Below are 27,950 nucleotides of genomic sequence, written 5' to 3' on the forward strand. Positions count from 1 at the left end.
TTATTTCTGCTTCATTCTTCCGCTACATACAGCATTTCACTAATCCACATACAGAGAGCATCCAGAGCTAGTCAGCTTATAGTGTCAAGTGGTGTATTGACGGAGGCCAAAATACATCTGCCAACATTTAACGAGCCGCTGAGAGCGGCACATACATCTCATTTCTTCATGATACAAGCTCCTGTCCCGAAAAAGCATTCAGAAATAAAACCTACGAAACATAACAATCTCCGAGCGGGAAATGCAGCGTATCACACGAGGACTAACAGGAATGTTGGGAAGTTTGCGCGTGGAACAAAGCCGTCGGAATGCGAGTCGAGCCGGCGGCCGCCGCCGCAGCAGCGCCGCCTGGCGTGCCGACGCCGAACTACTAATAGACAGGCCTCCACCAGGCGGAGCGGCAGTGTCTCGCCCGTCGAGCACGGGTGGGCTCAGCTTACAGCTTCACTAGGTCCTGTACGCCCTTGACGATGCAGGAGGAGGAGATGCCGAACATGTCCATGAGGGCATCCGGGGGTCCGGAGCGCGGCACCTTCTCCACGTTCAGCTTCTTGACGATGATGTTGCGCTCCTGGGAGAGCGCGGAACAGACTGCCTCGCCCAGACCACCTGGCGAATGGGGACGGAGGTGAGCAACTTGAGGAAGCCACTTATCGCCCGAGGTTACAACGTGTCACACTTATAGGTCACGTGAGTAAAACAATGCTAACATCCTCTATGACTTAAGATATCACGAAACTGGATTGACCCCTGCCATCTACTGCCGACCTCACCGTGCGCTTCACTTTCACAGTGCGCGACAACCTCGAGCATTTACTGCCTTTAGTCACTTGAACTTCCCTATTCTCCATCAGTCTGTACTTCCTTTCATCCCTCCCCCTCCCTCCCTCTCAACTCCCTTCCCCAGCCTTCCATCCTCCCTAGCCCCTCTCTCGTCCCCCTGTCTCCCCCTCCCCCCCCCCCTCTCACCAGCCGGGTAGTGATCCTCCACGGTGAGCACACGTCCGCCGCACTGTTTGGCGTTATCACGGATAGTGGCCACGTCGAGCGGCTTCACAGTGAACGGGTCCAGCACGCGCACGTGCACACCGATACCGGCCAGGTGCTCGGCGGCCGTCAGTGCATTGTGCAGCGTGATGCCGGCACCGATCACCAGCACCTGTGGGGGGGGGGGGGGGGGGAGTCAGCGGGGTGTCACAGGGAGAATGAAACAGGGAAGGTCCGATAACTCTCATATGAAGCTCTGGTTTGAGATGATGAACATTACCCGTGGGCCGTGGGGGAGGGGGTAAGGATTGATACTAGAAATTTTTAGCTTAGGGTAAGAATTTCCGTGATCTAAGTGGTTACATGGGAAGGTTACAATACAATGTGACCTTACAGTACAATGTAAGTATAGTAACAACTACCATCAAGAGCATTGATAAAGTGGTAGCAATAATTTTTAACAGCGCTGCTGTTTTGATGTAGTTTTCAGATTAAAATACTGGATGGGAATTGCATTTTACACATTCACTGCCCTTCCAAGGTTCATTCAAAATCGTGCACAAATGCAGAATAAGACATATCACTGATCAAAATGTCGCATATCAGCATATCATTTGTTAGTATGAGCAGCTTTGGCTCGAAGTCCAGCTCTAGTTTGGTAGTAGGCTAAAAGCCAGACAGGCTGGGTATAAAACTTGCAATAACTTTTCAAGCACAATCTGGGGGAATGAGGATTCCAATTCACATTCACTGAATTCTTCAACGAATATGCATGCGGTAGATCATAGCGTCGAGTTAGTTTGGTTCTAAATCGGCCCTATTCGTGAGCAATGCACTGTCAACCTCATGTCCTCGACAACTATGCTGGCGGTGGTCATTGGGTATGAGTAGTCGTACATACGGGAAACGCTTCACATCACTCGTCAGCCGTCCACGCGTGTTAGGGCAAACCAGTCAGTATCATCAGCTCACAGCAGCTGCACGCCTGTCGTCTAGCTGCCAAACACTAAATCAGAACAAAAGAACACGCACACACACACAGCAGGCACGGCCAGAGCCGGCACCTACTCAGAGTTCGGCCGGACCCCACTAGGCAGGGCCAGCGGTCAGCCATGGCTGTGTGATTGGCGGTCAGATGGACCCCAGACCGGGCCGCGGGGCTGCCTGTTCAGTCAGTAATGTCAGAGACACGTCTGTGAGCGGACTACAGCCGGCCAATGGGGTTACACGCCGCTCAGATATGGCAAGCTGTGATTACATTGCTGAATACAGCTGTGATTGGGCATGTTGGCATGTTGAATACAATTTCCAAGATGTGCATCACATCAAAAGGCACTTTTTTAATTATACGCCCAGAGTTACTACCTCAGTGAATAATTTCGATTGATTTACTAAATCCACATTAACAGCCTATCTTAACTTAACGTATTTCTTTCTTCTTAGCATGTTGAGTAATACCTTCCGATAATTGCCCAGTCCCAGCCTAGACCCCATACAGCCCGCATCCCCCTTCCTTGCCCTCCCCCCCCCCCCCCCCCCCCCACCCGCGATTAGTGTCTCACCTGGTCGTTGCCGGACTGTTTGACCACCTTGGCCTGGCCGATCTGCATGCTCTCGCCGTTTTCGTAGATGACCGGGGTGGCCGGCCGAGAGGTGCGGATGAAACAGATGCCCGGACAAGTGGCGGCCAGCTCGCAGGCGCGCTCACAGCTCACGGCGTCGCTCGGGTAGAATACGGTGGAGCCGGGAATGGCGCGGAACATGGCCAGGTCCTCGAGCGCCATCTGGCTCGGACCGTCCTCGCCTGGAGAGGAGAGAGGGGGGGGTTCAGAGGGATAACAGTGGAACGGGGCAGCTGCTGCGAGTCGTTTCAAGGGAACAAACGGTGACTCGTTTTATCAATAGCGATGGACGATCTGATAACTATGCTTACAGTTCGTTTTACCGTAAGTCTTACATTTACATGATTCAATTTCTAGAAAATCATCAGGTATCACAAAAACAGCCAGGGTACCATTTACATCCCGAACGTCAAAGAAATCATAGTCAAATACGCCGCCAAGCATCCCACCTGAAACCAAACCAGTCAAATATCACACCTGAACTCGAAACCAGCCCCTCGCTCAGAGTTGAGCCCACCACTCCCAGCCACCCCTCCCTTCCTCCCAGCGCTTCCACAGACCGATGCTGACGCCACAGTGACTGCCGGCGCCCCCCCCCCATGACCCTCCCTTCCTCCCTGCGCTTCCACTGACCGATGCTGACGCCACAGTGGCTGCCGGCGCCACCCCAGTCCCAACCATCCCCTCCTTCCTCCCTGAGCTTCCACTGACCGATGCTGACGCCACAGTGACTGCCGGCGCCACCCCACCCCCAGCCACCCCTCCCCTCCTTCCTCCCTGAGCTTCCACTGACCGATGCTGACGCCACAGTGACTGCCGGCGCCACCCCACCCCCAGCCACCCCTCCCCTCCTTCCTCCCTGAGCTTCCACTGACCGATGCTGACGCCACAATGACTGCCGGCGCCACCCCACCCCCAGCCACCCCTCCCCTCCTTCCTCCCTGAGCTTCCACTGACCGATGCTGACGCCACAATGACTGCCGGCGCCACCCCACCCCCAGCCACCCCTCCCCTCCTTCCTCCCTGAGCTTCCACTGACCGATGCTGACGCCACAGTGGCTGCCGGCGCAGGTGATGTTGGTCTGAGAGATGGCACCCATACGCAGCTGGTCGAACGCGCGGGTGAAGAACGCCGCGAACGTCGAGACGAACGGAATGGTGCGGTTACGGCAGCCAGCGCCGATGGCCACGCTCACGAGGTTCTGCTCGGCGATGAAGCACTCAATGTAGTTCTCCGGATGCGCCTATGGATGGTAGAAAGGAGTGTCAGTGCATCTTATGGTAGGAACGGGAAAGTGTTAGCGCGGCCTATGGAAGGGGAAATATGGGTGGAAGTCAGTGTAAATGGGGACTGGGGCAGAGTGAGGATAGTAGTCCGTCCTGATGGGAAATGTCATGCATCATGATATGGCAACCGGAGCCGTTCGTATTACATCAGACACCATCTTACTACTGGAAGGTGTTCATAATCATTTATGAGTGCCACGTCCCAAGCTTAGGTTGAGTTCATGCCGTAACGTCGATAGTGTAAGAACTAAGAACTGTATCCAGTTGACAAACCAGCATTCAGAGCTATCACAAGAACTCGTAACATCCGTAAGGCCAATAACTATAGAAAAGTCCGCACCTTCTTGATTTTCTCCGAGTAGGTGGAGTTCTTGGTGTCGCCGTCGAGGCCGATGACACGAGGGTTGTTCTGGCACAGCTTCATCAGAGCGGTGCCGTACGCAGCGCGAGTCGCCACCTTCTCGCCTGGAAGAGATCCGGTCATAGGTGAGGCCAGCCGTGCCGTCAGCAGACAGGTCAGAAGAGCGGCAGGGATATCCGTAGAAGAGCAGTTGGAAAAAATATGCGAGACAGGCTGAGTGACTCTGTTCCACCTCCCTTCGACTTTCCCAATTCCTTCGACAGTCACGTTCCCCTCCCGTCTTACCGAGTTTGTAGCTGGGCGGCTCGTTCAGCTTCACGTTAACTATGTCGACGTCGGGCGCGTCCTCCTTGAGCGGTTTCTGCGGCACCAGCATCGTCTTGCCCTGGTTGGAGATGAACGCCTTCAGCTGGGCCAGCGTCTTCTCGGCGACGGCGCCCAGCGGCTTGCCGTGCCAGTTCAGGTGGTCCTCCACCTCCGGCACGAAGTGCTTGCCCTTGAACGTCTTGCAGAGCAGAGCCGTCGGCTTGCCAGTGGTGATGGAGGCCTCGTGGAAGGCCTGAGGGAGGGAGGGTGGGAGGGCGTTGGTGTTAGAGCGTGCAGTGCACGGGCGGGCACGGGACGGGCAGGTGGCTGGTTGATTCAATTTGCAGTTAACCCTCGCCGGACCTATTGGTTTTCTACATACGCGCCGGCCGAGGGGGGGGGGGGGGCGGGTACGACCCCCCCCCCCCTCGCCGTTTCGCCCCTGGTGGAGCTAGCGCGTCGCGGAAAAAACGAGCGTGTGCGCCGTTACGAGACGCAGAGATTGGTACCCGATTTTAAGGTCCTAGGTCAACCGGTGACCTCTGAGGTCAGGTCAAGTGCCCCAAGGTACGGTTCAGTTTTTGGTGAATAACTTCGCAAAAAACGGCCGCAGAGCGCCGATTTTGGCAGCATCGTGTTCGTCTTGCTCAGGCGCGTCGAATGATATACTTTTTGTCCGGGTCAGGTCAACTTGGGGTGTTGACCTCAGGTCAAGGTCAGGTCAGCACCCCCAGGTCACGAAGTTGGTCGAAAGAGGTCATGTCGCATATCATTCGATTCGGCAGGTCTTCCTGAGTCCATTGGTGGCTTTCCCGACTCGCTAGCTCAATTTGATCAAGAGTTATTGACGAAAAACTAATATGACCTTGATGACGTCATAAATGACGTCACGCAAGGTCAACATTGCAAAAGTGACGCATCTAACCTTGCAAGGAGTGCATCAAATCACGATTCTGTGTGCTTGAGATAGTTGGAGATCGTTCCCGGCGCCAGAATAGCAGTTTTCATTTTTCCCCATTGACTTATAATGGTGAGGTCACGAAAATGACCTGACCTCATATGACCTTTAGGAAAAATCCGAGATATACAAGTTGTGGGACTCATAATGGATACTAGATCCTGCAAGTTTCATTTCCCTGTGACATCTCCTCTGGCAGTGAGGGCGTTGCGAAGTTGCGACATCTGAAGACCGTGCAGAGGTTCACTTATGACGTCATAGGTCAGTGACCTGACCTGACCCAAAAATGCGGTTGGTGTCAAAAGATCCGGCTTGGATCAAAGGTCAGGTATGCCAAGTTTCAGCTCTCTATCGCCAGCGTGTTTGGAGCTATCGCGAAAAAACCCTATGGGGGGGGCGGCACCCGCCCCCCCCCCTCGGCCGGCGAGGGTTAAACGAGTGTGATTAGCCGCGTGAGCGATTTCACGCATTATCGGCGTGATAAATTGGAACAGCTTGCAGATACTAAATAATTGGTGATGGCCCTCAATAACCAAAACGAAATGCTAGTAAACAGAGATGCTGTAGCAATGAAAAATAACATAGACTTTTGATTTGAAACAAAACAGACAATGATTCAGCACAAGCGGTTAGAACCAAACACAGATATGCATCATTATAGGCTCAGAGATTTTAAATCACCCAGAACGGGCCACTGCGTGCCTGACGCCTGATTTAGGTAGCCGCAGCTGGCCCGTAGTGCACACAGCTGTTCCGACCCGGCAACAGATAGGGCTGCGATACGGGCGGCCGACTGTCGGGCCACCCGGGGTTATTAGTCGCGGTATTATTTATTGTTTTAGGGGCCACTCATCGGCACAGCAACCGACCAGTGATTCCACCGTAACGCTTAGTTCATTATTGCGCGACATATTCTTTTTTTACCATGGCTTTACACGCGTAAAACCATTCTGAATCACCACAGCTATGTAGTCCATATATGATGCAATGCTCCTCAGCCCGTAACAATTGCTAACAGCTCCATCATAATCTGATACTTTCGTTGGACCCTGCCAGTCTGAAACTTCTCTAAATTCTCTCATTGCCAAGCATGATACTGTCCAGCTTCCCCTAGCTTTCACTAACATACAGTCTCTCACTCGTTACATCTCTCTCCCTCCTACTTTACCTTGCACAGCTCCTCGACGTCGTGCCCGTCGACGACGATGGCGTTGAAGCCGAAGGCGGCCGCCCGCTTGCGGTACGTCTCCATATCGTGCTGCAGCGGCGCCTCTTCACTCTGGCCCAGCCGGTTGACGTCAAAGATGGCCACCAGGTTGTCCAGCTTGTAGTGGCCGGCGAAGTTCATGGCCTCCCAGATGGAGCCCTCGGCGCTCTCGCCATCACCGATCAAGCAGTAGGTGCGGTAGGAGGCCTTGTCGAAGTGTTTGCCGACGTAGGCCATGCCGCAGGCCACGCCCAGACCCTGGCCCAGGCTGCCGGTGGCCACGTCGACAAAGTTGAGACGCGGCGTCGGGTGGCCCTCCAGGTCGTTGTCGATCTTCCGCAGCTTGAGCAGCTCCTCAGCCGGGATCAGGCCCGCCTCCGACCACGCTGGGGGCAGACAGGTCGCCAAAGGTCACACGTCGGAGTCAGGCAAACTTTCACCGCCACTTGATAGCGAAGCATCCAGGATAAACAAACGAAACGTAGGAGACGTGGTACCTTAGGAGACGCGGACCTAGCTCTTTCCCTGTAGAAAGAGCTGGGTCATTCAAGATTGAGGTTTTCAAAAATAATAATTAATAAATAAAGCGACAAAGTTCCGAAAAACGGCCTTAGATACGATATGACGAAATCCAGCGTCAGCCCAGTCAGTACGCTGCAGACTCGGCGTAGCCCCCACCCAGTTCAAGTGGATAAGGGGGACGGGGGAGAGGCAGGGCGCGGCGGGACGTGACGCAACCACGGCCACACTGGCTATCGGGCGACCAATCGAACCTCATAGACCTCAGTGAGGAACTGGCCAATTTAGCGCCGGGGTCACCCTGACCATGATCGGGGCAGTTGTGCAGCTACGGTTAGGCGTAGCCACAGAAAGATATATGGCCTTGGGAGCAACATTCTACGAGACAGACACCATTGGAAACAATAATTGATCATCTACGAGCACGTGGTAGCTTGTGTTACGCGAGGCGATATGGTTCAAAGGCTCCGCATTGACAGCATATGATCTTAATTAATTTGGCGAAGACAGACTTTTGTAAAAGAAGAATAAATAAGATGAATTTGCAATTCATGAGCTGATTTCCCAGTTCATCTCACACTCTCAAAATGCATCCAGACTAGAACCCCGGACCTTTCCACAACCCGCTCATCTGACGGCACCACCCACTCACCGGCGTAGAGGATGGGCGCTGCGTGCCCCTTGGAGAGGATGAACCGGTCCGAGTGGGGACTGCGCGGCTCCGACACCTTGTAGCGCATCGTGTGGAAGAACAGCACCGACATGATCTCCGCCATGGACGCGCATGACGTCGGGTGGCTGCAGAACGAGGTCAGGTGGAGGTCAGAGGGGTCAGCGGCGCAGGTCAGGTGAACGTCAAGTTAAATCAACGAACGGCAGAGATGTCAACTGTGGATCACAGCAAGAATTGTCGGTAGAAGTTTCATTTTTGGCTAGTTGAAATGAAGTCGAAAGAATAGGGCTTGGAAGGTCTTCAGCGAATCCAAATGGAAGTCGCAAGGGTATGTAGTGCTTGAATAAAGGTCAAGGGCAAGATAAAGAGGACATATGCGGGTTAGAGAAGGAACAGATGTCAAATAATTCCGTATTCAAAAAAAGAAAAAAACAACAACAGCTGACTCTACCAATAACAATGTCACACACTGGTATGCTCGTGTCACGCAGCAGTGGGCGGGATTGTTCAACAGGAGCCATGGTATTGCCACTCTGATAACAATCAATGAACAGAACAAACAGAGCAAAACAAACACCCCTCACCACAGTACGGAGTCATTGCACCATGGCTTTCACAAATGTTACAATGGCTCGCATCTGACGAAAACATCCTTGGACTGTGGCAAACCAGCCAATTAGACACGTTCTAACGGCGCACCATGACATACCGTGATCACCGGCCAGGCGCGAGCCCGCACCGCAACAGGCCGGTAACAGCTCAGCTGACTGGCCGGGCCCGGCGACCGGATCCCGCACCGCGGCCACATCGTTTGGAAACCGGGCGCACGCCCCCGCCGCCCGCCGACCACGTGGGCCGACCGCAGGAGCACTGCTCCGTCACGGTAGGTAGTGACCGACCCTATCACGGCGATCATGAGTGGAACGCGCCGAGCAGGGGCGTCACAAATAGTGTCGGTGAGGCAACCACGTCACAGCGTCACGGCATCGTCACACGGCGTCACGGACCACCGCAGACCGTCACGAAATAGAACTCACGGCGTTACGCACCACCACAGGCCACCAGTCACGGACAGTCACGTCACAACAAACACATCAACTATCGACTAACCACAGCCACCACCGCAACAGCTGAGCATTTCCACGCACAGCCTGTCCCAGTCTCAGCACAGCGTGAACGGTGTTTTACGATTTACTGGCTTTACTATTTACTATTCGACCCACAGGAGACGATAATTCCATTTTGTGCAATGTGTATGCAGCAAATAGCCAGCTGCTCTACCAGGACATTCCTTCGGATCATGGCTCCGGATTCCAATCTCTATCACTAAGGTAGATTGTCTAGATTTGACGCAAGGATTTACTGTTTACTGACTTCGACAAGTTTCGTTTCCAGGACGGGGACGCTCATAGTCTGGTTCGACCGGAGCAGTACGGAAGGAGGGGAGGAGAGGGCAGGGGAGGGGAGAGAGCGTCACAAAAACGGGACCGGTCGCTGTCGTCAAGGCAACAGACCATGAGACAGCGGGCGGCGGCGGACGGCGGGCCGCGTGGAATGGGTTCATACTCAGCGTGTCCGTCTGGTGGCAGGGGCGAGACGGTGTAAAGGCAGACGAGAGAGGCGGGTCTCGTTCGATCGGAGTACACGGTACGGTAGAGGCCAGCATTCAGCAGTCAGGTCAAGCCACAAAGACTGCAAGCTGAGTCAGTCTCAGCTGGCATGATGGCTCGGAAAGGCGGGTAGGAGAGGGAAAGGTAAACCAGCAATGGCACAGTCAGCGCATGACGCCTCTCTAAATGACAAGTCAGCGTGACACCACCACCAGTCTCTCTGCCCAGAGTGTCGTCACCGCCACCGCCGACGGCAGCGCGGCTGACGTCTCCATCGGTCCAGAACAGGGCTACCTGGCGTGTCACCGCCGCGGTTACCAGACCAGCACGCATGCCAGACAGACTTTCCAGAGCCCCTGGCTGTCTAAAGGTATTAGCTAGTGCAGGGAGGCGGGCGGACATAGACGACAGTGCGGATAAATCAGATCGAGGTAGAGTTCAACGCTCCCCCGCCAACAAGTATGACTGGGAGGAGGGCTCCAGCAAAAAAAGGGTGAAGTAGTGTGACAGGTGCTGGTCCCCAAGGCAGTGTAGGGAGCGGGGCGGGCTGAGAATGTCGTCCCAAACCCCAGGCGTGAATAGAGCGAGCCCGGACAGGCACTGCAGCAGGACAGAGTTCACGGAGAAGGTCAACAAATAATAGGTCTGGTGGTGCTAAACGGGAGGAGCCAGTTACCACTCGAGCCAGTCAGAGTCCAATCGTTACTCAGAAAGGGCATAGCAACAGCCTAGAATGGTAATGGAGAACGAGAAAACTGTATGTTATTCACACCATTACAAGACAACTTGTATTACCAATTGAAGGCAAGGGTGAGCACTAAGCAAAGTGAACCAGAGCAGATGACGGTAAAATCTATCAAACAATACAAACGAACTCAGCGTGGGATAACCGTGGAACAAAAGTTATAACTGGAAGGAAGAGGACACCTGCCAGCAGGACGGAGTTCGGCAAGGCCTCGTCTAACATGTTAACTGGGGGGGCCAAACCCCCGCAGTTACCAACCTGGCCCCCCCCCCCCAGTCAGGGTAAAAAGTCACTACTGGGGGGGCCGGCAATAGCGAAAGAGCAAACGAACTTTTATTGCGAGTCGTCAGTCCACATGAAAACAAACGCGTAAACGACACATGGATGCAATGTGAGCACATTGATATACCCGATTACCTAGGGTTGTTATCAAGTGTTTATTTTGTTTACCTGAACCATTTTTTTTTTCGCTCAGCACAATACGTTACATTTCGTCTTTCAGGCGGCCCAACTCCGTGTCCCGGGTATTCTTTTTTTTATAAATTTAGTCCGAACCTTTTGAATGGAAGGATTCACAAGGACAGAGCCCCCGCTAAGCAGAGCTTGTTGCGTTGGCCCTGCCCTGCCCTCTACCCTCCGATCGCGCAATTCCTGATCTATGGCAGAATTTAGAGCCCAAAGTTTAACGTATGCACAAAGCCGCGCACGGCCGGTCCCCTCACTGACTTCGACTGCAGCTACGGCCTGCTACCAACCGCAACTATACTCGCCAGGAGGCTCATAAACATCGAGCGACTCCGTCGCGTTTCGAACCCGGACTGTTATAACCGGGACGCGTGCCCTCACCACGAGCCACGAGGAGTCCAACGTTCTACCGGCAAAAAATTCTCCTTTTTTGCCTAGTCTCTCCTATCAATCACGTATCAAATAACGTATCAAATAACGTATCAAATTCTCCTATTAATCTGTTGTTTCTGTCCTCGGGGCGTCAATCTGTTGTTTTTGCCTATCGTCGTCCTCACTATGCGGCGTCCAACTTCTGGCTGGACGGTCACCGGTGTGCGGCTAGAGTATAGCTCCTAATCGTAATGAAGCAGGTTCCCGTTCCGGGTGGGTCGTACATAGGCGCAGATTGGTGGTCTGCCTGTGGCGACGGGAACTGACAGCTCTGGGTTATCTAAAGAAGTCGGCATGGAGTCCCGGCACCGAGCCGTGCTTTCCATCCTCAGGACAGTCAAATCCTTCTCCTCCATGCCGCAACCCCCTGCTCCGGGCTGGACAGGCCATTCTAACCCACACGGGAACAGCTCCACTGGAGCTAGCCCGCAGCCGGGTGCAGTGAGTGCCATCGGGCTGGGCGGCATGTCCGACTGGACAGGTTCAGCCCAGGTGACTCACTGGGGTGCCTGCCCAGACCAATGTCTGCCCCTAATTCCTATCATCCTTCCGGCTCTGAAATGGTCTCGTCAGACCGAAAGGGCCTAACCCAACAAAAGAAAAACAAAAATCGAGTCCCGGAGGGCAAATCCCAGTCACTTAGGGTCCCAACGGGCCTCAAATTGCACTACTACACGGGGCCCCGATTGTCTCACACTATAGCCTCTGACGACCTTAAGGTTGTGTCGGAGATCCACGGCGATTATGGAGAATCCACCTGAGAAGCCCTCAGTAGTCAGTCTCCAAGTAGATACACATTACACAGGCTCTACGTGGGAAAATACGGCCTCTACTCAGATTGATCTTTAAAGCCTGGTATGGATCATATAAAACCAGTGTGGGCTATCATAGAGGCCGACGTGGGTCCAGAAGCTGGAATTAGCCCTCAGAGTTCGGTACCGAGCGCTCAGAAGTCGGCGGGGCCCATCAGAAACCGATGTGGTTCGCAAAAAAAATCTATGCGTGCGGGCCATCGACATGAGGCTCGTCATGAAAATTCCTTAGACGAGGCACTGCCACTCGAACAAACGCTCAACACCGAGAAGTGTGATTATTACTGTCTCATGGGGCAATATGAGGAGGCTACAAACTAATATAAAACCATGGGTCGGATCGTCCACTATTTTCTTTTTAGTTAAAAAAAAAAAATCATGGTGTCAGGGCTGTGATGAAAAATAAGTGGTCTAAATCCGGTGAGAAAACAGGATTTGGGGGTACCCTAGGTTTGGCTAGGTTGTCTCTGGCCCCCCCCCCCCCCCCAGTGAAAATTCCTTAGACGAGGCCCTGGAGTTCGGCCTTGGAACGGAAATAGGAAACTGCATGTTTTCCTCCGCATCGGGCGAATAATTGCCAAAACAGCACGGATTCAGATAATTGTCGGGCATACACGATGTTATGCGGCCGATCCAACACGTAACGCGAATGGCATTACATCACCGTGCTCGAGTAGTCATACTCGACAGTCGACAGTACTGTGGAAAGAAGTCTCGCTGAACACAGCTGGTCAGCACTAAAAACCGTCACAAAAACATGTCTGGGAAGCGAGACGTCTCGAGTCTCAGCGCCACGTCAACATCAGGCGATCCAGTGTCTATTTAATTATCCTAATGTTAGTATAGGGTGTGATGTTCACGACGGTCAATTTAATCACTCTAGCTTTTTTCCTCTTGCCTCGCAAGCAAGTCTGTCAATCGCTTCAGTTCTTTCCTACACATGTTCTTACCATACTGCTTACTTACTTTAAAAATGCTGTGACTGCCAACAGCTAAGACGGGCCTAAGCATCGCTCTCTTTTTTCATCGTTCATGGGGATATCACCGATCACGGCCAAATAAAAATTGATATTCAGATTATCACCGACATGATAATAAAGGCAATCAGCAACAGATCAATGTAGGATGGCTGACTTGCGCTGGAGAGGATACACTCCGGAACCAAAGGAGAGGATGGAGTGGTAACTTGATCAGGAGCCTGTCATCGTCGGCAACTCTTCCACCAGCTGCTTCAGCTTACCCCGAGTTGGAGGCCTGCGTCATGTTGATGCTGTGGATGCGCAGCTTGTGCGCGATGTCCTGCAGCTCCTTCTTGGTCTTGGCGTCAACCGAAGCCATCTTGGTGACTTTGTGCTACAGTTTAGCGATACTCTGCGCGGTGCGGGCGGGGTCCTAGCGCGGCGGGGACCGGTGATACGACTGACGGTTACCAGCCGAGGCGTGGCCCGGCCCGGACGGCCGACACGCTCCAGCTCGCAACCATGCCGCGGTGCCTAACGGAGCCCGGTGACCTGAACGGAGACAGCGCCGGTGGAGCACGACCCGCCGCACCTCCGGCTGGACGCACACGGCTGCCTGGAGAGACGCCTCTGAGGTATCCGTGACGCGGGGAGGAAAGACGCCGACGCTTCGTGGGATTTTCCCAGAGGACCAGACTGGCGAGGGATTTTACCCAAACGCTGGAAGTAGCCTCAGCAGTCAGCAGGTTGTGAAAGCGCATTAGCAGCAGAGCGCAAGCAGGAATGTCGCTACAGGATTGCGAGAACCAATCTCAACACACCCCCACCTCCTGCCATGCGAAATACAAGCCCAGGTGCCATCTCCCACTCACAAGGCGAGTCTAAGAGTCATCAAACCGAGAGGGGAAGGGGAAAGCCGACCTGTCCCAGCTTCTGACGTCTGTTCGGCGCGTGTCGGGACCACCATCAGCGCGCTCCGCAAGTGGACGGGAGGCACTTAGCCGGCGACACAGCTGCGTCACGACCATAACGGGCCGTGCCGTGACAGTCGGAACAGGCCGAGGGCCGGCCGATCAGACGAGAGCGGCTGGATCACCGCTGTGGTGGGGCAGCTGGTGAGATGGATGGGACGGGGCGGGGAGGGAAGTCGGAGCGGACAGCTGACGTCTGGATCAACGACGAACAAAAGTTACGTGGAGCGAGACGCACGCACAATATCCGCGTCCGTATGAATAAAACGATGAAACACGACTTCGGCGAACATGAGAAACTAATGACGAGTCGAATTGAACAGACCAAAACAGCTCGATTGTAATAGAGCGGCTCAGAACATTGATGGAAATCGACGATGAGAAACATTTGGCTACAGTCTGAGAAACCACGATGTCACCACGTCTAACGGTCACAGCGCTGCTGCGTGATGAAACCCAAGTTAGAAACGTGGACGTTCTATGGCAAAATGACAATAGTGATACCGGATGGAATGAATACAAAGCCACCGTTGTAACGGAATCAGAGCGAAAGTACGATTCACTGCGGAAGGAGCAAAAAAAAAAAAACAACAGAACAAAAACATTCCCAGGATACAGACTTCTTTCACAACAGAAAACAAGGAGCAAATACAGCCACTTTACTTTCATTGCTGCCGAAATCCGAGCCTGAAATGGCTGAAATAATGAACGAAGCGAAAGGGAGCGACACATTTTCTCGAATCACTTAAAGGAAATAGTTCACTTTCACGAAATTATTTTTTTTTTGCAACGATTTATTATTTTTTTATGTTCAAAATAATCAGCAAAGAAAATAAAACCTTTTTATAACAAAATATTTTTTTTCTATATTTTGATATAGGAAGAACTCTTCAGTTTCTGTAAGGCACAAGCGATCCAGTATGAAAAGAGCATGGGTCCCGAAAATTCTTCAGAAACAGAGAAATTATCGCAGCCACCGGCATTTGGGCAATCTGCTCGATCTGATAATGTTCCCCTGAATGTCCTAATTGATCAGTACGAGAATTTCTCCAGAGTTCTCGTAGATAATTTCTCTAGTTTCTGAAGAATTTTCGGGACCCATGCTCTTTTCATACTGGATGGAAATATATGCAAGGCACACATCCTCAACGCAAGACACCTTTTTCGGGACGAGAAATAGAATATCTTTGCCTAGGGTGATCGTTGGGCTGTAAAAGCTCCTGATTTATGCTCGTCTCAGCCCAAGCTACGGAACTGCTATTCCAGTTCAAAACCCATGTTAAAAAGTGAACTATTTCCTTTAAACACCCAGTAAGGTAGAAATACACAAAAATCATCTACAACCACATTAATCTGCGATTCAATACTCTGCTACTCATCCCGAGCCAGCCGGCAGACCCTGCAAATTCCTCATAATTTCAGATCATCAGAGACAGTATCGCCAGAAATAAGCACGTAGAATCGTAGCAACCCGGTACTCGGTAGCAATGACCACTGAGCACCTTATCTGTGTCAGCCTAGATAGAATGGTTCCATGACAACTGAACCAGTGACAAATGAACCAGGACAACTGAACCAGTGACAACTGAACCAGGGACAACTGAACCAGTGACAGCTGAACCAGGGACAACTGAACCAGTGATAACTGAACCAGTGATAACTGAACCAGTGACAACTGAACCAGGGACAACTGAACCAGTGACAACTGAACCAGTGACAACTGAACCAAGGACAACTGAACCAGTGGACAACTGAACCAGTGGACAACTGAACCAGTGGACAACTGAACCAGTGGACAACTGAACCAGTAGACAACTGAACCAGTGACAGCTGAACCAGTGACAGCTGAACCAGTGACAACTGAACCAGTGACAACTGAACCAGTGACAACTGAACCAGTATGACAACTGAACCAGTGACAACTGAACCAGTGACAACTGAACCAGTGGACAACTGAACCAGTGGACAACTGAACCAGTGGACAACTGAACCAGTGGACAACTGAACCAGTGGACAACTGAACCAGTGGACAACTGAACCAGTGGACAACTGTGAACTGAACCAGTGACAACTGAACCAGTGGCAACTGAACCAGTGACAACTGAACCACTAACCAGTAGCCCAGCAAGCAATTTTACTCCGGGCCTAAGCAGGCTGAAAAGCGGCTTGCCAGAGACTTTTAACCCGCGCCGGGCCGGGGTGTTTGAACACCAACCTTGCGGTTTTTCGCAGATCTCAAAAACGGGCGGCGCTCCGGTGCATCTTTTCCGCACATGTTGTGAAAATTTCAGACCCAGGTCACCTTAGGTCAGGTCACCAGGTCACGCCAAGTGACCTCACCTCAGAAAAAATAAGAATGCTCGCCATAGCTACACCGACGGAACGATTGCCTTAAAGCTTTCAGCGATTGATTAGAGCAGCACTATCTATAAAATGTATATCTCGGAATTTTGATATCGGTGACCTAAGGTCAGGTCAATTTTGCGGCCTCTCCATTATAAGTCAATGGGAGAAAATTGAAAAGCGTCTGTTTTGCACGAACGCTATTCTAGACACTCTGAAACATCGAGATGTAGGTGAAATAGACACACTGAACCAGAAAATGGCAACTGTGACCCCTTGTTATGTCCCCGAGGTCATCTCAGGTCACGAACAGAATCTAACAGTTTTTCGATGATAGCTTCTGATAGAGGCGTGCTAGAGCGCTGAAAACGCCTTAGATGTGTTCGGCTCGACGTTGCGGATCGACTGATATGCAGCATGACCTTTTCCGGTCAGGTCATGACCTTGACCTGAGGTCAAATTTTCAAGTTGATCTTTCAAGGTCAAATTATAGTTCATCCGACGCGTCTCGACGAGAGGAACACGATGCTGGCAAAAGTAATGTCATAGCTCTTTTGAGTCAAAAGTTATTGCCGAAAAAAACGCTTTTCGTAAAAACGGCTATTTTTGGAGTTTTTGCCCTCTGGAGGCTAAACCGTTGACCTGAGGTCAAATCTGAGAACATTACTCAGAAAGGTCTGTAAAAGGGCTATCGAATGCGCTTTTTTGCGGCGCTGTAGCTCTATCGGTTCCGGAGATAACCGTTGGCAATTTCCAAAATGTTGAAATAGTCAACATTTTACCTCTGGTGACCTCTGGTGACCTGACCTTTGACCTGACCCAAAAAATGACCAAAGTGTTTTCGTCCTTATTTTTGACGTTCTTTCGATTGCCGCTTGCCGCGTGTCGCTACGTGGCCCAGGAGCCGAGTTAGAAGGGGGGGGGGGTGTTCAGACACCCCCCGCGGCCCGGCGCGGAATCTCTCAGAGCCCGGCGCGGGTTAATCGGGCTAAAGTCGGCTAGCGCTTGGAGTCGGCAAGCGCTTGGGCTAAAGACTAAAGTCGGCGTATGACACAAAAACGCCGACTAAAGCCCATGCTCTGCCGTAGGTATATGCCCTCTCGGCGAGCTCAGGACAGCCGTTGTTTAGCCCTAGTTGTGCGACGTTTGGCGTAAGCCCGATGTAAGCCCGAACAGCGAATCCATTTATATGCCGGAGATTCCTCTGGGCCCAGGCGGGCTGAACTCTGCCAAGCCCACGTTGCGTGCCCTGTCTGTCCCGAGTGAGGCCATCAAAGTGAATATTATTTATACGTTGCTAACTATTCGGGCGTCCCAGGTGGGCGTAACAGTTACCATACCAGTTCGCGATCACCAGGCTCTGTCAGCCCTGTCAGCCGTCGTAAGGCTCTCGGACGGACACTCTAATAGATCGGACACAGATCAATTGGCAGACCGGCAGATTGGCACAGACCGTCCGTCCAGCCACGCGCTGCCTTGCTTATACCTATACAGCGCAGTACGACATTAGTTGTCCACTGGTTCAGTCGTCCACTGGTTCAGTTGCCATACTGGTTCAGTTGTCACTGGTTCAGTTGTCACTGGTTCAGTTGTCACTGGTTCAGTTGTCACTGGTTCAGTTGTCACTGGTTCAGTTGTCACTGGTTCAGTTGTCACTGGTTCAGTTGTCACTGGTTCAGTTGTCCACTGGTTCAGTTGTCACTGGTTCAGTTGTCCACTGGCTCAGTTGTCACTGGTTCAGTTGTCACTGGTTCAGTTGTCACTGGTTCAGTTGTCATACTGGTTAAGTTGTCACTGGTTCAGTTGTAACTGGTTCAGTTGTCACTGGTTCAGTTGTCACTGGTTCAGTTGTCACTGGTTCAGTTGTCTACTGGTTCAGTTGTCTACTGGTTCAGTTGTCCACTGGTTCAGTTGTCCACTGGTTCAGTTGTCCCTGGTTCAGTTGTCACTGGCTCACTTGTCACTGGTTCAGTTGTCGCTGGTTCAGTTGTCACTGGTTCAGTTGTCGCTGGTTCAGTTGTCACTGGCTCAGTTGTCACTGGTTCAGTTGTCCCTGGTTCAGTTTTACTGGTTCAGTTGTCCCTGGTTCAGTTGTCACTGGTTCAGTTGTCTGCCTACCAGATAGAATATCTACTCAGGAAGTTCGGAGCACGACGAGGGGTGGGGCAGGGGCACCGGAAACGGGAGACCGACGGTAGACGGTAGAGACTGAAGGTCTGTGACATTGGACGCCGGACAATGGGAGGTGATTGTGATAATGGTGGAGAGGACGGGTGTGTTGTGTGCTGGGTACGGTAGGCAGACAACTGAACCAGTGACAACTGAACCAGGGACAACTGAACCAGGAAAACTGAACCAGGGACAACTGAACCAGTGACAACTGAACCAGCGACAACTGAACCAGTGACAACTGAACCAGTGACAACTGAACCAGTGACAACTGAACCAGCGACAACTGAACCAGTGACAACTGAACCAGCGGCAACTGAACCAGTGATAACTGAACCAGTGACAACTGAACCAGTATGACAACTGAACCAGTGGACAACTGAACCAGTAGACAACTGAACCAGTGACAACTGAACCAGTGACAACTGAACCAGTGACAACTGAGCCAGTGACAACTGAGCCAGTGACAACTGAACCAGTGACAACTGAACCAGTGGACAACTGAACCAGTAGACAACTGAACCAGTAGACAACTGAACCAGTAGACAACTGAACCAGTGACAACTGAACCAGTGACAACTGAACCAGTGACAACTGAACCAGTGGACAACTGAACCAGTGACAACTGAACCAGTGGACAACTGAGCCAGTGGACAACTGAACCAGTGACGATTGAACCAGCAAACAACTGAACCAGTGGACAACTGAACCAGTGGACAACTGAACCAGTGGACAACTGAACCAGTGGACAACTGAACCAGTGGACAACTGAACCAGTGGACAACTGAGCCAGTGGACAGCTGAACCAAAAACAATTCTAATGTCGTACTGCGCTGTATAGGTATAAGGTAGCGCGTGGCTGGACGGACGGACTGTACCAATCTGCCGGTCTGCCAATTGATCTGTGTCAGTGACCGTCCGAGAGCCGTACGATGGCTGACAGAGCCTGGTGGTCGCGAACTGACCGTTACGCCCACCTGGGACGCCCGAATAGTTAGCAACGTATAAATAATATTCACTTTGATGGCGTAACTCGTGACAGACAGGGCATGTAACGTGGGCTTGGCAGAGTTCAGCCCGCTTGGGCCCAGAGGAATCTCCGGTATATAAATGGATTGACTGCTCGGGCTTACATCGGGCTTGCGCCAAACGTCGCACAGCTAGGGCGTAACTACGGCTGTCCTGAGCTCGCCGAGCGCGCATACCTCCGGCAGAGCATTGGCTTTAGTCGGCGTTTTTGAGTCATACGCCGACTGCCCAAACGCTAGCTGGCTTTAGCCCAAGCGCTAGCCGACTTTCGCCCGGCTAAAAATCTCGGGCAAGCCTCACTTCAGCCTGCTTGGGCCCGGAGTAAAATTGCTGGCTGGGCTACTGGTTCAGTTGTGACTGGTTCAACTGTCAATGGTTCAAATGTCTCTGGTTCAGTTGTCACTGGTTCAGTTGTCACTGGTTCAGTTGTCACTGGTTCAGTTGTCACTGGTTCAGTTGTCACTGGTTCAGTTGTCACTGGTTCAGTTGTCACTGGTTCAGTTGTCACTGGTTCAGTTGTCTACTGGTTCAGTTGTCCACTGGTTCAGTTGTCCACTGGTTCAGTATTCCACTGGTTCAGTTGTCACTTGTTCAGTTGTCTACTGGTTCAGTTGTCCACTGGCTCAGTTGTCACTGGTTCAGTTGTCACTGGTTCAGTTGTCACTGGTTCAGTTGTCACTGGTTCAGTTGTCACTGGTTCAGTTGTCACTGGTTCAGTTGTCTACTGGTTCAGTTGTCCACTGGTTCAGTTGTCCACTGGTTCAGTTGTCACTGTTTCAGTTGTCCCTGGTTCAGTTGTCACTGGTTCAGTTGTCCCTGGTTCAGTTGTCCCTGGTTCAGTTGTCACTGGTTCAGTTGTCCCTGGTTCAGCTGTCACTGGTTCAATTGTCACTGGTTCAGCTGTCACTGGTTCAGTTGTCCTGGTTCAGTTGTCACTGGTTCAGTTGTCATGGAACCGCTGGGTACACCGAGCGATTGACTGTGTGCGGTGGACGGCGGGCGGTGGACAGTCAGCGGTGGACGCCCGAAGGCTGATAAGGTGGACTGCGGAGTGGACATCAGCTTGTGAAATGTATACTGCCGGGGACGCCAGCGGACGTTGATAGCAGGGCCGGAAGTAGCGGCAGGACGACCCCCGACCAGACGAGTCGAGCCATCCGGTCAGCCGAGCCGACACGGCCACAAAACACCGGCGGTCCGGCGAGGGACCGGCGGGACACCGTGTCGCCAGACACCGGCTGTCTGGGGTGGGCTGCTGCTCAGTGCTCCTGGCACTGGATCGACCTATTGGAATGGGTACAGGGCTGAGTGGGAACTGGGCAGAGGGCGATCTTATGTCGATAGTACAACCATCTGGAATGAAGCTATAGCTAGTTTTCCGGACCACGGTGTGACAGATCGCATCAGCAAATACAAAATGCCTCATTCATTCGTGCATTACATCGCAAGCAGCACATAATGCTGTCAACCCAGCCGCTGCACCACCAGCACCCCTGTACCCACAAATAAGTCCAGCCTACTCTGACAGTCTGCCGACCCCTGGACCGTTCCTGCCACACCCACCAGTCTCAGCCGCTCCACATAGCGGTCACAGAGAGAGCGAGCTGCTCCGACCCGCGGAGAGCAGGTCACGCCCGCTGTGTGGAACCACGTGGTCAGCGGAGTGTGGATGGACCGGGCAGGTATGGCAGTCACCGGTAGAGTGGACGAGATAAGATGCTCGATAGAATCACCAATGAAGATGGCTAGTCAGAATGACTGGCCAGTCAGCAGCCAACATCATGCACACAGCTTGAAAAGGTGGTAAAAAAAAAACGACAGAAAATGACTACCAGGTAAAACAAACGAGCTCGCCAAACTCCTGACAATGGTAACAAATATCGTCAAATGACCATCAGAGTTGGTAACTGATAAGCCAACAGCCGTAGGTCGCAGTGCCCCGCTCGCCCTTCGTCCGTCCGTTCGAGCACAGACAGGTGGCGCGCAGACCAGTCACGGCGCAGCCACGTAGGATGACGGCGAGAGCAAACTACGGCCCCTGATGTCCCGATACGAACAAGTGGCTGCCATGAGTCGCCTGGGCGGACCGCCGGCGGCGACTGGAGCTGGTGAGTGAGGTGGTCAGAGCAGGTGACAGGCAGATACTGGGCCAGATAGCGCGAGAGGGTAACGATTAGAACGAAGGTTTCTAGAGAGAATTATGGGAGCGAGACTGATGAAGAATGAAGTTTAGCAATTCCAAGGAATACTGGGGCGTTCGACAAATCGACAAATAAAAAATTAAATTTGCACCCTCATATTTTATTCTTCGTTGAAAACTGGTGTAAGGGGTTGTAATGGGCGGGGAAGCCAGCTGTGGCAAGGATTTTTTTCTTCGAACAACGGCTTCCGAGATATAGCCTCGGGCAATTCCTGGAGTTCGCGCTGCAGCCCTATGTTTGGCGGCCTAAAACTCAGAAACTATTGGTTTTTTACGATAAAAACTTTATATGGTTCAACTCACAATCAACCAACAAACATTTTGGCTATCTCGGATTTTCAATTTTTGAAAATTTTGATCACGTGACCTTTTGTCCTATTTTTCGAAGAGTGACCTTGATATTTTCCCCACTAAAAGTTGCAATTTTGTCTGATGACGATTAAAGCCTTATCAATCGTCATTCATATGCGATAATAAAAAAAAGTGGTTATCGCCCTGCGTTGACCTCAGGTCAGGTCATTTTTATGACCTGTCCATTATTACGAGCGGGAGCGACAGCGAGATCTCGAGAATAAAGAAAGATAGCGACAAGCGGTAAGCGGTAAAGGGTACACACGGATAAGGTCTATAATTTTTACTGAGGTCATTTTCAGGTCAGGTGAAAGATGACGTCACAGGAGCTAAAAGGAAGTCAAAATAGCGGCACTATACATATATATGAAGTTTTTCTCGAATAACTTTCAAGGTATCCCAGCTAGGAACCAACTAATAGCACCATCGTGATCCCCTCGTCGATCCGCATCGAAACATATGTATGTTGACCTCGAAAGGTCGAAAGGTCAAAAGTTGACCTTAGGTCACGTGATCTAAGGTCAACTTTTGACCTTTCGAGGTCACTGTAATCACAGTACATATTCTGACAAAACCCCTTCCATGTCAAGTCAAAACCATCTTAGCTCAGCCCTGATCCTGATACAGCTTCCCTGGCACGAAGTATTGTCAGTCTGAGCCAGAAGCCGAGACACGGTGACAGGTCCAATGACTGGCACGGCCCGTGACCGACACACGTGACAGGCCGTGACAGGCCCGTTCCAGAGAACTTCCAGGCGCGAGAGAAACTACCGGGCATGACCGTCTCAATACCGCGGCGAGGCACAAACAAAGCCCGGTGAGTAGCTTAACGTCAGGGAAATTACCCGGCAATACCTCAACGGCTAAATGGCAGCTGGAATATACGGTAAGGTCTTGGAAATAAAAAGCAATAGCCATGCAAAATCATGCAGCTATTGTTCAATCCAAGAACGAAGCTGTCAGCGCCTGGAGGTTTCAGTTTCGAATTGCAGTGAAATAAGCCGTTTGAGAGCAAAGAGATGCTCGAGTTCATTGGCATGCATGTAAAGCCGAACACTTTAAAATCGATCGGGGCATGCTGTCTGATCTCATTCCCAATGATCGCAGACCCCTTGCAGACCGCGTTGCCGCTCCAAGCTCTCCTCTCGGCAGGTCAGACAGAGCGGCGTCCCATATCGACCGCTCCGCCCCCTCCACTCAGCTGGGTGACCCAGCGCTCGGACAAATCGATACTGTCCAGTTCAGCCGGACCTCAGGACAAATACCACAACTACGCCTCGGACTAGAACCAGGGAAGAGCATCGTTCCAAAGTGGTTCCTTGTTGGCAGTGGAGAGAAACCAAACACCACCGAATGTGAGACAGACTTCGATCAATTACCAGCCGCCGGCGGGCGAAGGTCAAGCGTCGGCAGCGGGAGCGATACACACCGCCGCTGGCTGGCCATTGAGACCAGTGGACATAGCGATTAGCTCACCACAGCGATAGCTTCACCGAGATTAGCAGAGGCAGAAATGAACGAATGGAGAATCGAACGAGAGCCGAACTAACAACGATATTAAACACGATAACGGCGGAAATACTTGCCGGTTCTGGAGGAGGACTAGTCGAGAACAAACCTGGTCACCGGGCACTGGTCTCCGCTCACCGGTCCCCCAAAAGGTACCCCCCCCCCCCCGATCTTCAACCCCCGGACACCCCGAACCCTCACGGCTGCGCGGACGGCGGACGACTGGAGGCGGCAGGGGGCTCGCGCCGGTCTAGTATGAGGGAGCAGCGCCGGGGGCGGGGCCTCGGGCGCCGTAGAGGTCAGACCACGGTCACCGTAGACGGGCGCGCGCCGGTCGGCCGGACGTGCTCGTTGAATGTTGAAATGCACGGCGCATAGACCGTATGTGTGGTATATGCTTCATGACTGTGAGGGAAATTGACGAGTGAAAGGGACCGAGCCAATCAGGCCAAATAGCGAGACGTTGCCTTAGTTATTATTGGGAGTGAAAGGTGTTATATACAAAATATTCAAATATATCAGAAAGATCAAGGGTATCTAACGGGGGATTAACTTTAGATAAAAAATATACATGAAGCATTGACAATTGTTCCTTTGGTGTAATTCTCACAGGCTAAAACCTCCATATAGCACTAGCCGAATAAGCTTAACGCCAAAGCGGCCTACGTCTTATAGTACCTAAATTACACTTTATATGTATAATGTAATTGTACAATAAGTTAGACTTTATACGTTAGACATAGAAACTTACAAAGTACAGGAATGATGTTGCAATTCGACTCCCATGACATTAACCCGGTTTACATAGGGTTTGTTGCAAGCTTATATCTCCGTCCGTGATGTTGCAAAAGATGCCAATGGTGCTTAACAATTTACAAAATGATCCCCTCTAAATATTTGTAGACCACTGCATCGAAATTATCGCCAAATTAACGAGCTAGAGCCTCGTCAAATATGCTATGTAAACCGGGTTATTGAAATTTGTTACATCGGGCAAGTTGAAACGATATTTACCTTCACACACTTCAAGTTCAATGAGGGAAACCTTATTTAAAGGGACCCTCCCACCTTCAAAAAGGTTAATGAATTGGCATGAAAGTGATGTCGCTCGGTTCAGAAAGAGCAAAAACGAATATCTACCAAATTTCATCGAAAAATATTCACCGGTTTTCAAGATATTAGACTTTTACTTTTGTTTACTTTTTGGGATCTCCGCTGTTCCTAGCGACTTTATTTGAAAGTGCGGCATTTGTTGCGCGCAAAGCAGCATATACCACCGCGTGCTTCAAAACGTTTTAGTCAAACATTAAAAAATCGTTAGATATCTGCGCTGACGTCACACATTCAGAGGGGTATTCCTATGCATTAGCCCCTCTGAATCAAAATGCTGCAATTTTGAAATTCAATATTTCCGATTTAAGGCATTTCTCGATGTTGTGAGTGCCGAAACCGGTAATTGTGAGCCAGGGACCCCATTTTGGCTATCTCAACTCAAATCTAATGTTAAGGTGGGAGGGTCCCTTTAACACTCGAAAAAAAGGGTTAATGGAACAGCAAGACATAAAGCTGAAAATACCGACATAACACGGCAACGTATCTATCTGTCAGCAAGTCGCAGCTGGCTTCAGACAGCAGATTGACAAATTGTGCTCCATATCTTCATGATTTCAAAGGCTTGCGTGCCTACAAAATCATGCACTGAAGCAAATCTTTATTTATATCGCTGAAGGAAAGCGCGCAGGTAAGAGTATGCCGAGAACGGCGGAAGCCATTTTTCAAACCACTGCCGATGACCAATTACCATGGAACGAGATTTATAGCACACATCAACTGTTTCAATGTGCATTATTGAGATCGTGTCAGTAATCCGTGCCAAACATGAAGTGAAGAAGGGAAGCTTTTTTACGGCTACTGTCCCCGGCGGCTCGACCCCCGGGCCGCGTAACGAAACGGTATAGCAGCCGTGCAGGATAGGATACTAGGAAATATTGCATTCAATAATTTTCACTGATTTCAGCTCAGTGATAACGTTTACACTTTTATCTCCAAATTTGGGTAGTTCGCGGTTATTTCTGATCGACAGTATTCGTCACGACCAGCTAGAAGAACACAAGCTAACGATGAACGCATCAGAAGACAACAAAGTCACATTTCGGTTCCTTCTCAAAAAGCATCAAATTTGAGCAGCCTAAAGGAAAAAAATACAAAAATAATTTTGCAGGAAACAAACCATATGCCAAAAGCCCAGATGCATAACTTGTCTTGAAGATGCATGCAAAGCCCTGGGATTGACAACCATTGTGCTCCATTGAGTCCGATTTAAGTACGGAGCACACAATTACGCTCTTGGGGAGGGGTGAGGGAGGGGCGCGATAACGCTTCCTCTCATTTTTTTAGCCTTTTTAGCAGCATTAAAATGCAATAGATAAGCAAATGGTACATTCCTTCTCAAACACATGACCTGAATGCTGAAGGGTTGGTTTCCCGTCGCCTCAAGCTCCGAAGAATTTCGCTGGTCATTACATAAAACGCACGGCAAGATCAAGGGGAGATAGAGTGCTACCGGACTTTTTCCTATTTTGCAACAGCCGAATCTCACTCTCCTCTGAGATCATCACAAGCATATGGTCACCGATCCCCCAACAGGTCAGTTACAAGAGCAAAATATCTGCGATAGTACTGTCATCGAACAAGCTGCTTTTGATCTAGGCTTACGGCTAATATTATTCCTACGCTGCAATGAAATGGCTCACATTTTAGAGGCAAGCCGTTCAACGGACGGCGACCTGCCCCCCGCGCACGATCGTGCTCCCGCTCTGGGTCAGGCGGGTCAGGCAGGCTCACGAATCGCCGTCCGTCCCTCCCGCACGGAGAAAGTAGGCGAATTAGAGTCTGACGCTCCACATGGGCGTCAGGTCAAATTGCCGAATAATGGCCCGCACTCGATCGAAACTTTTGTTGCAGGGTGGATCATGAGTAACGAGCGTTCGCCTGAAGAGAGATCGCAACCGCGCGGCAACCCGCTGAATATCACAGAACGCCGAAACTTCCGAGATTAGCAAACGTGGAGATAATGCCGAGACATACCGAGATAATGCCCAGCCTGAGACATATCGCTGGTGGCGACATATGAATTGACCATCGAGCTTGGCCCTACTTATCACAGCTTGGCCCTACTTATCTTCTCAGATGAAACAGCATTGATGATAGCACATGCCACACAGCACTGAATTTCATGCATAAAAAGCAAAGAAGCATGATGCATACATGGACACAGGAAATTTCAGTCACATGGATCATGGGTGTCCAGACTTTTCTGGTTATCATAGCCAACGACATGTAGCATCATTATTTCAGGCACTCATGTCACTATATTGCTGGCATGTCACTATGACATTATATAGCATAGAAAAAGGTGAGAATGTTTCAGGTACTTTGACACATGCACATTGGATAACAAATGTTTCAACTTACCATGGATGAGGTGAGGAGAGGAAGAGGAAAAGGACTCACATGTGTTGGTCAGGATCCAATCTGGAAAAAAGGATGCTAAAGTCACTTAAAAAATAGAATAGTTTGGTCTCACAGGCTCTCAATTTCACAGTCCAAATCAATATTGAAATCAAAAGATGAACTCAAAGTAGCACCAGTGGGCACGCACTATCCTGATGCATGCACAACTAATGATACTGATACAAGCAATAGATTGAGATTCATGTGTTGTGATGCTTGCAATGTGACAAGCATGCAACAACATTACTCAATGCAACTAAAACATAGAGGACATCCATTTACATACCCTGAGTTGCTCGCAGATGTCGACTCAATGCTGTGGATCCTCAGCTTGTGGGCGATATCCTTCAGCTCCTGAAGGACCTTCAGTTCAGGCTTGTGATATTCTGTCATTATTGCAGTTGGTAATTCAAAAGCTATTTGTATCGAAGTGTAAAAATAACCACGCAGAACTTAACAATTACTAAAAGGACTAGGAATTTAGAAAGTAATTTCCGCAGCCACCTGTTCCGGAGGACGCGGCTGATCGAGAGACGCCGGCCGGCGAGCGCCAGATAAGGCACATGGCCTTGAAGTTGGGTCATGAACTGCCTTGTGGTGCCACCTATCGACGTAGGTGGCAACTGATTGTTTCACCTTTTAACCGCTAGGTAGACATACAACAAATTCCACTGGATGCGTTTCCGAAATTGTTTGCTGGCTGGTCTTCTGGCAATACCAAATCGCAATTGTCAATCGACTGTGGTAAACAAACTGAATGGTCGCCAATCACTTCCAATCTCGTCAGCCATATGCTTGCAACACACCACGACCCATTCCTTCTTCACGAGATGTCTCCTACAGGCCTGCAGTCGGCCCTCCCTACTTGGCCTCCTCGAGGGCCTCCTCTACCCTTACGTGAGTTCAGCCCCTCCCATTCGCA

General features: G+C 51.0%; 1 protein-coding gene across 9 annotated transcripts; it reads right to left on the reverse strand.

The window, feature by feature from the left end:
• Positions 1 to 76: 76 nt before the first annotated feature.
• LOC122381668 (transketolase-like) lies at positions 77 to 27,890 on the reverse strand. 9 transcript variants are annotated; one of them, XM_043366106.1, is made up of 10 exons: positions 27,315 to 27,890; positions 27,029 to 27,049; positions 7,900 to 8,045; positions 6,690 to 7,114; positions 4,543 to 4,816; positions 4,237 to 4,361; positions 3,649 to 3,853; positions 2,550 to 2,791; positions 970 to 1,159; positions 77 to 609 (listed from the first exon to the last, which is right to left on the reverse strand). In XM_043366106.1, exons 1-10 carry the CDS (start codon positions 27,419 to 27,421, stop codon positions 437 to 439), a joined length of 1,908 nt encoding a protein of 635 aa, XP_043222041.1. In that variant the 5' UTR covers positions 27,422 to 27,890; the 3' UTR covers positions 77 to 436. The 9 variants fall into 9 exon arrangements, with proteins under 9 accessions (XP_043222041.1, XP_043222043.1, XP_043222050.1 ...); XM_043366108.1 differs by lacking the exons at positions 27,029 to 27,049; positions 27,315 to 27,890 and adding exons at positions 13,225 to 13,376; positions 23,717 to 23,792; XM_043366115.1 differs by lacking the exons at positions 27,029 to 27,049; positions 27,315 to 27,890 and adding exons at positions 13,225 to 13,330; positions 23,717 to 23,772.
• Between the last annotated feature and the right edge of the window lie 60 nt (positions 27,891 to 27,950).

Source organism: Amphibalanus amphitrite, unplaced genomic scaffold (genome assembly GCF_019059575.1).
Source record: "Amphibalanus amphitrite isolate SeventyFive unplaced genomic scaffold, NRLGWU_Aamphi_draft 000124F_arrow, whole genome shotgun sequence".
Taxonomy (NCBI): Eukaryota; Metazoa; Arthropoda; class Thecostraca; order Balanomorpha; family Balanidae; genus Amphibalanus; species Amphibalanus amphitrite.

Bases quoted from the DNA above. Each gene is read 5' to 3' on its own strand.
- LOC122381668 (XM_043366106.1), bottom strand. From the start codon at position 27,421: ATGACAGAATATCACAAGCCTGAACTGAAGGTCCTTCAGGAGCTGAAG. The intron at 7,115-7,899 runs GTGAGTGGGTGG...GTCTGCCCCCAG, and splicing joins AGCGCCCATCCTCTACGCCG to CGTGGTCGGAGGCGGGCCTG. The intron at 2,792-3,648 runs GTCAGTGGAAGC...TCTCCTCTCCAG, and splicing joins CCACTGTGGCGTCAGCATCG to GCGAGGACGGTCCGAGCCAG.